The sequence below is a fragment of the Callorhinus ursinus genome, unplaced genomic scaffold, assembly GCF_003265705.2.
Source record: "Callorhinus ursinus isolate GAN/ISIS: 27379988/994484 unplaced genomic scaffold, GSC_fseal_2.0 scaffold82, whole genome shotgun sequence".
Classification (NCBI taxonomy): domain Eukaryota; kingdom Metazoa; phylum Chordata; class Mammalia; order Carnivora; family Otariidae; genus Callorhinus; species Callorhinus ursinus.
In genome coordinates, this window is record NW_027397144.1 from 533136 (window position 1) to 547552 (window position 14417).

At 49.4% G+C, this 14417-nt stretch overlaps 1 protein-coding gene across 3 annotated transcripts in view; it reads right to left on the reverse strand.

The window, feature by feature from the left end:
* Nucleotides 1-12550: 12550 nt before the first annotated feature.
* COL5A3 (collagen type V alpha 3 chain) overlaps nucleotides 12551-14417 on the reverse strand; it is a 36477-nt gene continuing 34610 nt past the window's right edge. For all 3 annotated transcript variants that reach the window (XM_025863236.2, XM_073887769.1, XM_073887768.1), the window contains 2 exons: nucleotides 14020-14259; nucleotides 12551-13933 (listed from right to left, as the gene is read on the reverse strand). In XM_025863236.2, coding sequence (XP_025719021.1) covers nucleotides 13787-13933; nucleotides 14020-14259 — 387 coding nt within the window. In that variant the 3' untranslated portion in view covers nucleotides 12551-13786. The remainder of the gene's footprint in view (nucleotides 13934-14019; nucleotides 14260-14417) is intronic.

A 14417-nucleotide genomic window follows, 5' to 3' on the forward strand; every position in this document is an offset into this window, starting at 1 on the left:
TAACAAGGCCTCCAGCGAGAATCCTTCTGCCTATGAAGGGCGTCCTCGTTCTGCCTCCGGCCTCTCTCTGCTTCTCCCTCCTCCCCGCAGGCGTCTTCCCCGCCCATAAGCCCTCAGTGGCTTTTTGAGGTGGGGAGAGCAAGCCAGTCAGGGTTACAGAGGAATCAGCCAAAACATACCGACAGGGGGGTGGAAGGAGGGCTGGCATTTTCCTGACCCTAGTGTATGCCAGGCAGCTAACAGGTTATGGAGGGTTTTGTCCAAGCCAGAAAAGAGCTTGTTGTCCAATAGAACTGGGTTTGACCCTGGTTCTGTCACTTCTTGGCCATGCAACTTGAGGCAAAGAACGTTCCCTCTCTCAGGAGACCTGTTTCCTCATGGAGGTGTGGGGAGACAGCTGTGACTCTTGAGCAGATGGAGCACCCAACCAGCGCTCCGTCCCCAGAGAGCATTACCAGTGAGGCGTGGAGTTGAAAAGACTTGCCATGGGATGTGGGACACAGAACAGAATCTGAACCAGGAAAGGCATCTCATCCATCCCTCTACCTCCTCTCCCCAAATGGAGGATGTTCCTTTGCTGACTCCTCTGACCCAGCCTGCAGTAGGTGTAGAGTAGGAAGGGTTGTTATGTTGGTTGGTATGAACCAGAAGCTTTTGACCAAGTGTGGGCTGTGGTCAACACTGAGAGCAGGGGGTCCCTGCCAACTCTCACCCTGTCAGTTTATCAGTGTGGTGCCCTTATTAGAGCTGTGTTTCAGGACCATGAACAATACCCTCTGCGCTCTGAGATGGTCATTGTCATGGTCAAGCATGGCCTGTGTTATGTGGTTGACATAGGTCAATGTGCCCTTAGATCCATTTCCCATCCTTCCCCAGCTCTGCTCTGTTTCAGGGGTGGGGCCCCTGAAAACTACATTTCCCAGGCTCCCTTGCATCCGGCTAGACTCAGCCAATGGGAGGCCTGAGGAGAGGTTGGGGTAGGGAGTGGGGAGAAGCCGGAGTGTTTCTCCCTCTCTCTCCCCCTTGGGCATCTCTGGCAGGCACAGTTGTGTCTCCTCTGTGGTCTCAGCCCCCCTGGGATGGGAGTCCCCACTATGGTTCAGCTCCTGCCAGGTGGTAGCAGGCTCTGGACTCTGGTAACTTCTTCCTTCAGCTACATCAGCTCTTGGGAAGATGGTGGTTGGCTACTCACTCTAGAGTCAATTCACCTCCCATTTATTCTTAAAGCTTAACTAACATCTCTGGGGCCAAATCCCCATATGAAACTTTGCTATGGAACCACCCGGTGTGAGCTTTGTTTTCCTGACTGGACCCTGGCCGATACATTCTACGCTGTGGTCATGACCACAGCCATGGTCAGTAGCAATCTGTGTCCCGATGATGCTGTGGTCAGTGTCCTATGGACCTGGGATCTGTGCTGCCATCAGGATCCTGGTTCTACTGGGGTCAGCAGAGTGGTCAGTCATCCCCGGGTCATTCCTGGTTGTATTGTGGTCAGTGTGTTGGTCAGTTTCCTGGGGCTGTAATGTGCTCAGAGCCACAATCACTGTCCTGTCATGCTGTAGTCATTACTCTGACCTTGTTTTGGACAGTGACCTGGCCGTGCTATGGCCAAAATTATGGTCAAGTCACACACCGTGATCGGGGTCATACTCAGTGTCCTGGTTGTGCTGTTGTCAGCTTCAAGGTCAGCACCATCATCAGCGCTGTGATGAGCACAGGTCTCCCTTGCTCTGTGGTTAGTGTAGTGGTCAGAATTGTGGATCATCACTGAAGAGAGATCAGCTTCTTAAGGACCTCGTGCAGCGAAAATGATGGACCAGGTGACTCAGGGGCTGGCGCTGGGCAAAGTCTGCTGTCCACAATGTCTGGAGGCAGGGCAGAGGAACACTGGGTCCCTGCCAACTCTCACCAGCTCACCATTGGCTTTTCCTAATTGGTGCTTGGGCAGCCCTTGGCTTTACTCTTCTGTGACCCCTTCCTGTGTCTAGCCAGAGGAAAACACATCCAGGCCTTTGTTTTCCCATACTCTGCACAGGGCCCAACGCAGAGGTGACCAAAAGGAATTTAATGAGTGAATGAATCTATGCCATGCATGTCTACACATTCCTTTGCTCTTGCAGATCCCTCTATGTATTATTCAGAGGTCCTTTGGTAGCAAGTGGCAGAAAAAAAAAATAGAACTGTCTTAACAAAAAAAAGAATATCAGCTCACGTAACTGAAAAAAAAATCCAGGGGTAACTGACTTCAGGCATGGCTGGATCCAGGGGTCCTGTTTTTTTTTTCTTTTTTTAATCTAGATTTTATTTATTTATTTGAGAGAGAGAATGAGAGAGAGAGAGCACATGAGAGGGGGGAGGGTCAGAGGGAGAAGCAGACTCCCTGCTGAGCAGGGAGCCCGATGCGGGACTCGATTCCGGGACTCCAGGATCATGACCTGAGCCGAAGGCAGACGCCCAATGACTGAGCCACCCAGGCGTCCCCAGGGGTCCTGTTAAATCGTCAGGATTCTGTCTTTCTCCATTTCTTGTCTCCAAAGCATTATACTGGGTTATTTGTTGTGAATCTTTCCTTTCTCGTTAAATCCACATAGACAACTGAGGGTCAGTCCTGCCAGGGACCCTTGAGAGAGAGCATAGAACCTGCTCCCCACAGTTGTCTCACCTGAGGCGGGGGAGGTGGGTGTTTGTTCTCCAGGTCCTGCATGTCGCTGGGGGAGGGCTGTTCCCAGGGGCGCCCACTCTTCAGCATTTCTGGCCCGGCCATGTGTGAACTGAGACAGGAAGAAGTGTGCACAGGAATGTGCCAGGACCAAGGGGATGTGAGCAAGGCACTGACCTCATCTGCCTTTGTCCCATTTTTCAGGTGGAGAAATTGAGGTTCAGAGAGCGTAAGACACTGGCTGAAGGCCACAGAGAGGACGTACAGCAGAGCTAAGACCATAATTTGGCTCATGTCTGAATCCAGACGTGAGGCTCTTTACGCTGTGGTTGCAGGGGAATACCTGGGCCAGATCCCACGGTGTCCACATGGCATCAAGAAGATCAGCCCCACCCAGGTGAGCGGAGCCTCCCAAGCCCATGCGTCTCCACAGGGATCATTCCAGTGCGCTCCAGGTCCATGGCTCCGAAGCCCGCACTTCCAAGTGCTCACACAGAATGGAGCTCAGCCCTCCTTCCGTGTCCCAGAAGAGGTTCCTGAGCTCAGCGCTAAACCCTGGGGGCTCCCCACAGACTGTCTCCATTGCTCAGCCCCATTGTTTCCTTCTCTGGGCCATTTCTTGTTTGTTTGTTTGTTTGTTTGTTTTAAAATATTTCATTTATTTATTTATTTGACAGAGAGAGAGAGAGCAAAAGCAGGGGGAATGGCCGGTTGAGGGAGAGGGAGAAGCAGGCCCCCCACTGAGCAAGGAGCCCGAGGCGGGGCTCGATTCCAGGACCCTGGGATCATGACCTGAGCCGAAGGCAGATGCCTAAACCGACTGAGCCACCCAGGCGCCCCCTCTGGGCCATTTCTCACTGCGGAACTGCAGCCACCCCTGGGACTCCTTCCCTTCTGGGCTTCACACACACACACACACACACACACGCACACACACACACACCATGGACACACAGTCACCCAGGGACACCATACCAGGATACGTGGTCCAGGCACAACATCACACTGGGACAGCATGGTGTTATTCAGAACCAGCACACAAAAGCACATGCAACACACAGCCCGATACAGGGGACCCAACACACACAGACCCCCCGATACAAAAAAATGCACAAAACCCACAATCCGGGCACACGGCTCGCACACACAGATCCCCAGTGTGGACACGTAGTTCACATATCAGCACAGCATGAAGACAAACAGCGCAAACACGGCATTCCGTATGGCCATCTGTAAAACAGCACATAGTTCATACGGGAACACATACACCAGCCTACAAGACAGTCACACACGAGAGGCAGGCAGTTCCTACCCAAGCACATGAAAGAAAAACACAGTTTGTACAAGAAACACCCAGAGACCTGCGAATCAGACCCAGTCACACACACAGATGCACGTTACAAGGCATACAGTTCTCACACACACAGAGACCCACAGGGACCCACAGACACTCTCTGACACGCAAAGCCCAGGCCAGGGCAGCGTGGGAATGAGGTTGTGAGAAGGGAGAGGTGAACAGAATGACTAAGGAGGCCTCTCTGGGGGAAGGAGGGGGGAGAAGGAGGGCGGGCGGGCCTGCATCCAGCACATGTGGTTCCCATTACTGGCCTGGGAATTGAGGGATGAGTTGGCGGGACAAGGAGACCCAGCATCGCTTCCCAGCCCTGCCAAGCCAGGAAGGAGCGAGACCCTAATCAAGGTTACAGGCCGGGAACTTGGCTCAGAATCACAGCAGCTCCTACCAAGAAGGGTCGACCCTGAGCCAGACCTGGCAGGGGCTCACTTCAACCCCTGCAGCAGCCTGCGGAAGGATTTCATAGGAGAGGAAAGTGAGGGGCTCAGAGAGGTTAAGCCACTTGCCTGAGGTCACACAGCTAGGAAGTGATGGAGCTAGGATTGGAGTTCAGGTCTCTGGGCAGCGCTGGCTCAAGCCCCAAAGTAGACACAAGTGTCCTCCATTCATCCACAAGTAGAGCCAACGCACTCACTTCAGGCCCAGCCTGCCCTGAATTTGTGGCTCTGAGCAAGAAAGCCTCTGCCCTCAAGTAATTGAGAGTTTGGTGGATGCACAGAGGGGCAGAGTTCTCTGAGCTCTGAGCGTGTTTGGAGGGCCCTGATCTAGCCTGGGGGTAGGGCAAGTCAGAGCCAAAAGCTGCGTAAGAGCTGGCAAGGGCTCAGTGGGCAGAGAGAAGAGCAGATGCAAAGTCCCTGAGGCTGCAGAGTGCAGGTTAGCTCTCCTATTTAGGGATGCTGACAAGTGAGGCCAGAGCCGCCAGACAGAAAGACTTGGGGCCCGACAGGGAGTTCTGGAAGCTTGGAAGAGTAGTGAGCAGGAAAGGGTATGGTGTAGTTTGGCCAACTAGCATGAAGATTGTACCCAGGACAGCTGAAGATGTGCCTTCCCCATAACCCTGACTTTCCATTCGTCTGTATTCATACACCCCAGAGACATTTATCCATGTGCACAAAGACACATGCCAGGATGTGTGAATGGAACAAAATGGAAAGCACCTAAAATTTCATGAGTACAACAGATAGCTATGCTGAGGTAAGCATTTAAAAAGACAGGACTAGAAATACTTGTGTCTGCACAGAGAAGTTGCAAACGCCTCTGGCTGAGCTAGCAAAGCAAGTTGCAAAAGAACATGTTCAATATTGTACCAGTTAGAGATAGTTTAAGAACTTGCCAAAGTATGTGCCTCATCCATGGTTACAGCCCCACTGGATTCAGTAAACACGGAGAAATACTCTGAGGACAGAAGTTCCCACATTCAAGGGAAGAGAGAAATCGGAAATCATGTTTAATGGGTATGGAGTTTCAGTTCGGGAAAATGACACAGTCCTGGAGATGGACGTTGGTCATGGTTGCCCAACAATGCGAATGTACTCAGTGCCCCAAACTAGACACTTAAAAACGGCTAAATGGTAAATTTTACGTGAGGTATATTTTATCGCAATTAAAAAATTTTTTTTTTAGTTCACACTCATTTGCCCATAGTGGGGAAAGGAAAGGCAAACTATAGCAGAAATGTATACAGGGGTGTCAAATGTGTGTATGATGCTTTATTTTTAGGCGGGGTGGTGGGCATGTGTTTATTATAAAGTTCTTGCTCTATGTTTTTTTTTCTTTTTTCTTTCTTTTTTTTTGAGAGAGAGAGCATGTGCACACACGCACGCGCACACGCGCGCACACACACACACACACACACACCTGAGTGGGGGGGAGCAGAGGGAGAGGGAAAGAAAAAATCTCAAGCAGGCTCCATGCCCAATGTGGAGCCCAAGGCGGGGCTCGATCTCATGACCCTGAGATCATGACCTGAGCTGAAATCCCAAGAGTCAGACATTTAACCAACTGAGCCACCCAGGTGCTCCTGCACTATATGTATTTTTTATAATAACACTCACACAACCTGATGCTTAGGTGCTATTATTCACCTCACCATCACAGCTGTGGAGACTGGCTCACAACAGTGAAGGTCACACTCACCCCAGCGGAGGAGCTGAAACTGGACCAGATGGCTTGGCTCTAGCCAGGATACCACACCGCCTCCATACACCTTCCATATTTCATTCATCGGCTTTGTAACACTAGAAATGTATCCAAGAAGAGGTGGTGTCTTGGAGGGGGCGTGGGAAGGGACATGAGGAACTTTCTGGGGTGCTGGAAACAGTCTACATCTTGTTTAGGGTATGTAGACATTTGTCAAAACTCATCAAACGGAACACTTAAGATCCGTGCAAACCAACGTTTAAAAAGAAATGTACCCAATCCAGCAATCCCACTTCTGAGCATAAGTCCAAAAGAATTGAAAGCAGGGTCTACAAGAGATATTTGCACACCCATGTTCATAGCAGCATTATTCACAGTAGCCAAGACTTGGAAGAAACCCAAGTGTCTACTGATGGGTGAACGGGTAAACAAGATGTGGTGTACATACTAGGTAGGAATAGCATTCAGCCTGGAAAGGAAGGGAAACTGACACATACTACAAAGTGGAAGACCCTTGAGGACATTATGCTCAGTGAAATAAGCCAATCACAAAAGACAAATACTGTATAATTCTACTTATATGAGGTCCCTAGAATAGTTGAATTCACAGAGACAGAAAGTAGATGGTGGGTGCCAGGGGCTGGGGGATGGGGAGTGAGGAATTATTTACTGAGCACAGAGATACAAGTCTGTAAGATAAAAAAAGTTCTAGAGAGGGGCACCTGGGTGGCTCAGTCAGTTAAGCATGGGACTCTTGATTTCCGCTCAGGTCATGAGCTCAGGGTTGTGGGATCGAGCCTCGCTCAGTGGGGAATCTGTTTGGGATTCTCTCTCTCCTTCTCTCTCTGCCCCTCCCCCTGCTCTCTCTCTCAAATGAATAAATAAATCTTTTTTTTTTTTTAAGTTCTAGAGGGGCACCTGGGTGGCTCAGTTGGTTAAGTGTCTGCCTTCAGCTCAGGCCATGATCCTAGAGTACTGGGATGGAGCCCCGCATCAGGCTAACTGCTCAGCAGGGAGTCTGCTTCTCCCTCTTCCCCTCCCCCACTCATTCTCTCTCTCTCTCTTTCTCTCTCTCTCTCTCTCTCTCTCCCTCTCAAAAATAAAAAAAATAAAATCTTTAAAAAATGTTCTAGAGATCTGTTGTATAGCAATGTGAATATACTTAACACCAATGAAGTGTACACTTAAAAATGATTAAGATTATAAGTTTTGTTATATGGGGCTATGCGTCTGCCTTCAGCTTGGTTCATGATCCCGGGGTCTTGGGATCAAGCCCCGCATCGGGCTCCCTGCTCGGTGGGGAGTCTGCTTCTCCCTCTCCCACTCCCCCTGCTTGTGTTCCCTCTCTGGCTCTCTCTCTCTGTGTCAAATAAGTAAATAAAATATTTTTAAAAAATAAGTTTTGTTATATGTTTTTTACCATGAAAATAAGATAAAATAAAATAAAATTTATTTATTTATTTATTTATCTGACAGAGAGAGACAGCGGGAGAGGGAACACAAGCAGGGGGAGTGGGAGAGGGAGAAGCAGGCTTCCCGCCGAGCAGGGAGCCCGATGCGGGGCTCGATCCCAGGACCCTGGGATCACAACCTGAGCCAAAGGCAGACACTTAACAACTGAGCCACCCAGGTGCCCCTAATTTAATTTTAAATTTAATTTAATTTAATTTAATTTTTAAAAAAAGGAGATCTACCGAGAGGGGAAAGCCTGTATAAAGACAAGACCAGCATCAAGGAAGGGGCAGGACAGCCTCTCAAGATCAATCTGGTCCTCTGTCTGCTCAGCTTCCCCCGTCTCCCCAGTATCCCCATTGCCACTTAGGGTACAGGCCCACCCTCTCAAAAGGAAACTCTGGTGTCCAGGGCACTCTAGACACAGGGCACACGTGTGCTCTCGTGTGGACAGGCCCTTGTAAGCTTGCAGGGCCTGTGCCTGTTTGTGAGCCTGTACCTTGTCATCTGTGTCTCTGGGCCTGGCTGTGTGAGAAGTCACATGACACCGTCCCTCTCTCTGAATGAGCCTCTGCTCCAAGGATGCCTCCTCCAGGCAGCCTTCCCTGACCACCCTGTCTCAAAGAACACCTCTTCTTGTCCTCCTCTTTGCCTTCTTTTTCATCATAGCACCATTTGACACAACATACATGTATTTGCTTACTGCCTGTCAGCCCCACTTGAGTGTTAGCTCCACGAGGGCAGAGATCCTTGTTTGTTTCCCTGCTGGATCCCCAGACCCTATTAATAGTGCCTGGCACAAGTAGGTACTTAATAAGTATTTGTTGATTGAATGAATGGATGAATGTGTGGTGTGGGGAAGGGGATCTCGGAAACGTCTATGGCATCAGTTTAGCTGAGCCTGTGCGTGCAGTTTGTGTTGGCGGCTGGTGTCTGTGTGGGGTTGTGCGTCCCTCTTTCTGCCGGGCATGTAGCAGACCCCAGGATGCAGCGGTTCTGGGTGTGACAATGGGGGTCTCAGGTGTGGCTGCGCATCTGAGTGTGGGTTTATGGACATGGCTCTGTGTGTATGTGTGAGGGCGGCTTTGGTGTGTGTCCAGGCACAACTGGATGTGTGCACCTGTGTGTGTGGCCTGCTACGCGTGTCAGCATGTCTGGATCTGGCTGAAGGTGAATGGGGATTTAAATTTAACGTGGGTTGGCCTCTCTGAGTCTGCCTGTGGGTTTGGGATGTGACAAGATGAGGGTCTGATTCTCTGCGCCGTTGGTCGGTGTATGTCACCGAGCATGAGTATCTCCAATGGTGTTGTGTGTATGCGTAAAATTCACTACTCCACCCACCTCCTACAGCCATGAGTGAAGCCAGAGGTGGCTCCCACACCGGCTGCCGTGCCCCAGCCCCAGTTCAGAACCCAGACCGCGTAACGGCTCAGGGAGCGCAAGTGGTGTGATTAATTCTGGCCGCTGAATATGCAAATCAGCTGGGGGTTTTCCCAGCAGCCGCCTGGGTGCTGGCGACGATGCTGGGTAAATTCACAGAGCTGAGCGTGAGGCCCAGAATTCCCTCCTTACACCTTTGTCAATTACCTTAATTTAGTAGGGCCAAGATTCTAATACTTTAACCAGTTTTTAGCTAGTTAAAGAGTACTCATTACACTATTAATTGTTCCTCCCCTCCAAAATACCTGCACCAGGTGGGCCTGGAATTGCAGAAGCAGAGGCCAGTGGACCTGCATTACCAGATGTAATTATTTAATTTTTTTATTTATTTACACACACACACACTCAAGCCGGGTGGTGGGGGAGGGGCAGAGGGAGGAGAAAAAGAATCCCAAGCAGGCTCTACACCCAGTGCAGAGCCTGATGTGGGACTCAATCTCGCGCCCCTGAGATCATGACCTGAGCCGCAATCAAGACTCAGACGCTTCACCGTCCAGCCACCCAGGCCCCCCAGATGTAATTTTTTTTAAACGTTGGAAAAAATTCCCCTAAAGGAGAAGATGGCTTTTTGTTTAGCAAAGTCTCTAGTTCTAGACTCCGGGCAAGTTTACTCTACCTCTCTGTTACTCTGTTCCCTTACCTGCAAAATGGGTATAATAATGGAACCTTCCTCAAAGGTTGTAATAAAGAATAAATTAATTCATCCAGGGAAAACATTTGATGAACAGGACCTGGCATGTAGATGCTCAATCCGTGGTCATTGTTATTCATAGTGTTAGTTGAACTAATCATGGATTGTGTGGGTACAAAGATTTGGTCTACAAGAAATGTTGTGAATGGTTCTTCATAAGAAAGTGAGATAAGTTTGATCCAAGTGTAGACAGTCTTAGAGGAAAGGAATGAGGAGGGTAGGCAAGAAGAGGAGTCAGGGAGCGAAAGATGGCAGAGGGCAGCAGAATCGTGGGAAATCCAGACTGGGGAGGAACATACCACCAGTGACAAATTCATAATGGTGAGGACTTTTTTTTTTTAAGATTTTATTTATTTATTTGACAGAGAGAGACACAGTGAGAGAGGGAACACAAGCAGGGGGAGTGGGGGAGGGAGAAGCAGGCTTCCCGCAGAGCAGGGAGCCCGATGAGGGGCTCGATCCCAGGACCCTGGGATCATGACCTGAGCCGAAGCAGACGCTTAACCTGCTGAGCCACCCAGGCGCCCCATGGTGAAGACTTTTAAGGATAAGGATGTTCAACATTAAATTCTAATCTGCTGATGTTGCTACAGTGGGACTTCCTGGTCTGCACACATGCTTACATGCTGACCTTCAGTAAAAATTGGATTCGTTCACTGTATTAGGATAATTAATAATAGCTGCTGTAACAAGCAACCTTTAAACATCTCAAGGGCTTAATGCAATCAAGTTGTTTGATGGAGGTCTCCTTCTCCAAGCAGTAGCTCAGAGAAGTTGGCCCCTTTCTAGATCCATATGAGACACTCCCATCTTACTTACAGATGTGATCTCCAAGGTCATCACAGAATGAAAGAGCTCAGAAGATCAAGCAGGAGGTTTTATGGTTACCCACATCCTACTGGCCAAGACCCAGGCGCGTGCCCCAACCTAACTGCAAGGGAAGCTGGGAAATGTGTTCTCAATTAGGAGTGCTCAGGAAGAGGAAGACAACACATAGCATTGGTGTTACCATATGTGTTGAGTTAAGAATGTTTGGAAGAGGAACTAAATGGGAAGCAGACCTGGGTGTACATTTGGATTGATAGAACAGTGTGAAAAAATCAGCAAAAGCAACAAATCAGGAGAAGACGTAACCAGGGGAAACACCATCCCCTCAAGAGTCATCATCGGTATTTCAGGGTTTCTGGATTCTTCACTGTGTGGGGGGATACTTCCTCAAATTTCACATGGCTTTTCCTCTCATCCTTCAGGTCTCTCTGCTCAAATATTACCTCTTCAGTGAGATCTCTCCTGACCACCTGCTTTCAAATATCCACCACTCCATCACTCTGTATCTTGTTTGATTTTCCTAAAATCATACTACATAGCTATATGTTTGTCTATTCTCTATCTCCCTCAGGAGTAAGATCCTGTAAGGAGTGAGAAAGACCACATCTTTCTTCTACCCTAGCATTTGGAACAGTGTGTGGCACTGAGTAAACCGTCAAGAGAATGAAACAAGTGAATGAAAAATAAATGCATCTATCAATTCCTGAGCCCCAACATTCTTCATAGAGTTAGGACCCAGTAATGTTTACTGAATGCATGAGGGAACCCAGGACAAGCATTCAGATGGCCTTATGGGACCTGGTAGCAGAGGTAGTAGGGTAAGCCCTGGCTTTGGGGAGACAATCCACCCCAACCTGAAACCTATAACTACGCAAGCCCACCTGACCCAACTCAACTCACACCAGCCCTCCATCACTCCAACTCAACTCAATTCGGCAATGTCCATCAACCGATGAATGGATAAACAAAATGTGATATATCCAGACAATGGAATATGATTCAACAATAAACAGGAATGAAGTACTGACACACGCTGCAACATGAACCTTGATCCATTATGCTAAATGAGAGCAGACAGATCCAAAGGACCACATATTATTTGATTCCATTTATATGAAATGTCCAGAATAGGCAAATCCATAGAGACAGAAAGATTAGCGGTTGCCTACCACTGAGAGGTTTGGGGGAAATGGAAAGTGACTGCTAATGTATATGGGATTTCGTTTTGAGGTGATGAAAATGTTCTAAAATTGATTGTGGTGATGTTGCACAAGTCTGTGAATATACTGAAAACCATTTAATTGTATACTTTAAATGGGTGAATTATATGGTAAGTGAATTACATCTCAATAAATCTATTTAAAAGAAAACCTCAACCCACCATCTAACCCCCAATTCAAACTACCTCAAACCCAACTTTCATCTTAACTGGTGCCATCTTGACTTACCAAACTGCCAATCCCCACTCCCCATTCACAGCAACCCCTACTTACCTCTACTCCGTTCATCCTACTTCCCAAATCAACCCTCATTCCTGTCAATCCAACATCTAATTACAAACCCTGACCTCAATCCACTGATGGCCCAACCTCCAACTCAGCAGATCCCATCATTAATCCACAACCTTAAACTCATTCAACTCACTCAAACCAACCTCTAGACTCATCTTCAATCCATCTTCAATGTAACTCACCCAATACCTACCCCCCAATATCCAGTGCACCTCAAGGCTCCACTTCTAACTCAATTCTGTCTACCCCCAACTCATCTCCTGAACTGCCACCCACAAGTTTCACCTCTAGCCATTTTATATCAAACCCAAACCACATCCCATGTCACCTCTTGATCCATTCCCTCACCCTCAGCTCAGCCAGTGACTCCAGGACTAATCAAGGTCAACATGGAGATCTAGCTATTCTGTCTCCCTCCCTCCCTCCCTCCCCTCCTCTTTCTTTTTCAAAGTTTGAGGTCTTCCTGATAGGTTCACAATTTTTTCCAGCTTTATTGACATAGAATTGACATATGATATTGTGTAAGTCTAAGACATACAACCTGTTGATTTGATACACTTGCATATTGCAAAATGATTACTACTATAGCATTAGCTAACATCTGCACCACATCACATAATTACCATTTCTTTTTTTATGGCAAAAACACTTAAGATGTCTCTTAGCGATCTGGCGATTTTCAACTTTTCTTCTAGGGGCCTGAATTGGTAAACAGACCCAACATCTTCAGTGAGCACCATTATAATTGGATGCCCCCACCTCCCAAAGCCACCTCTACCAAAAGACGCAATTAAGACCGGTGGTGGCAGATACCTCAGGTGAGACAAGAGCCTGACCTTAAGAAAGATACAGCCAGGACTAGAGGAAAGACACAGGGACACAGTTCACCGGTTTATTCTCAGACTTGAGATGCCAAACATGCCCTATGGCCCTGGAGGAGTGGGGATCATGCTAGAATCTCTCTCATCATATCCCAGCCTTCCCTAAGGAGGAAGCAGATTAAATATACAACAGAGGGGATTTTCCCTTTTAATCCAGACCCAGGTATAAATAGGGCAGCACCATTAGGATCCTGATTCACCCCCACCATCTTGGCCCCCATCCCACCTGGCATGGCAAGGTGCGTTTGGGGAGATATGGGCGGGGGGCAGTATTCAGAGCTGGGCGGAGGCAGCAGAAGGAACACACAGCTCAGTCCAGGGAAGTCCCACTTCCCTCTGTAGTCTGACTTCAGTTCCTTCACTGTGAACCCACCTGAAAATAGGAATGAGTGAAGGGGTCCCAGCCTGGGATCAGGAGACATCCAGTGCTTAACTATTGGAAAGGGTAGCACCACAGGGTGTTGAGAGCACTGCCCAGGGAATGGGGAGGCAGGTGTGGGGGGGGGGCATTCATCAGCTCTGAGTTAGAAGTTCATTGCATGGGGCATCAGGGGTGGGGAGGTGAGGATTGGGTGGGCATAGAGGGGAGAAAGAGCCAGACTACAGTATGTCAGCTGCGGTGCAGTGAGGAGGAAGCCGGACTCTTGGGCCAGGGGTGTGCAGCCCCCCAGCCCCCTGGAATGGAGAAAGAATATTGCTTGACCGTGAGGAGCAGACTCTCCCCTGGCTCCACAGTCACAGGATATGATAAATATGATGGCTTCAAAGCCTCAGCACCAAAAGTGCCCCGTGGGGGGCTCCCTCATTGTCCCTCCCACCCCGAGACTCTCAGCTGCTAAAACAGACAGGGCCCAGTTCAAACCCAAACTTCTGGTTCGTCTGGCCAAAGTCAGTAGCCGCCACATCCCACAGAGGCAGAAAGCCCACTCGGGAAGAGCTCAACTCCAAGAGGGTCTTCGTCTGTCCCTTCCGGAGCTGACCACGGGAAGACAGAATGGCGAGTTAGTAGGAGGGCAGCCAAGGCCCCTCCCACCCTGGCCAGCCCCTGCCCCTCCCCTTACCCGGCAGCCATCATAGGGGACAGTGATGGTGGCTGCTGCCGGCTGGTTGAAAGAAAGCTCCTCCCCGTTGGCTCCCAGGAAGCGGAGGGAGCGGCTGTGGTCCCCTGCAGCTTCGTCCAGCCAGGCGGCAGAGTTCTGGCAGGAGTAGGTGAAGCTCTGGTGGGCCGTGGCGCTCAGCAACTTTAGGAAGGTCATCTGGACCACACTCACCGGGGACCCATCAGCGTCCACGTAGGAGAACTGGGGGAGGGACAAAGCAGGAGGTGAGGGTGCCCCAGTCACCCCTACTCTTTCTGAGGACCCAACCTCCCAGGTTCTCGAACCTGCCACCTCTGCCTCGTCCCCTTCTTTGGGTGGCCCCACCAGCCATCCAGCACCCATGGTTCCCTGGAGAGCCC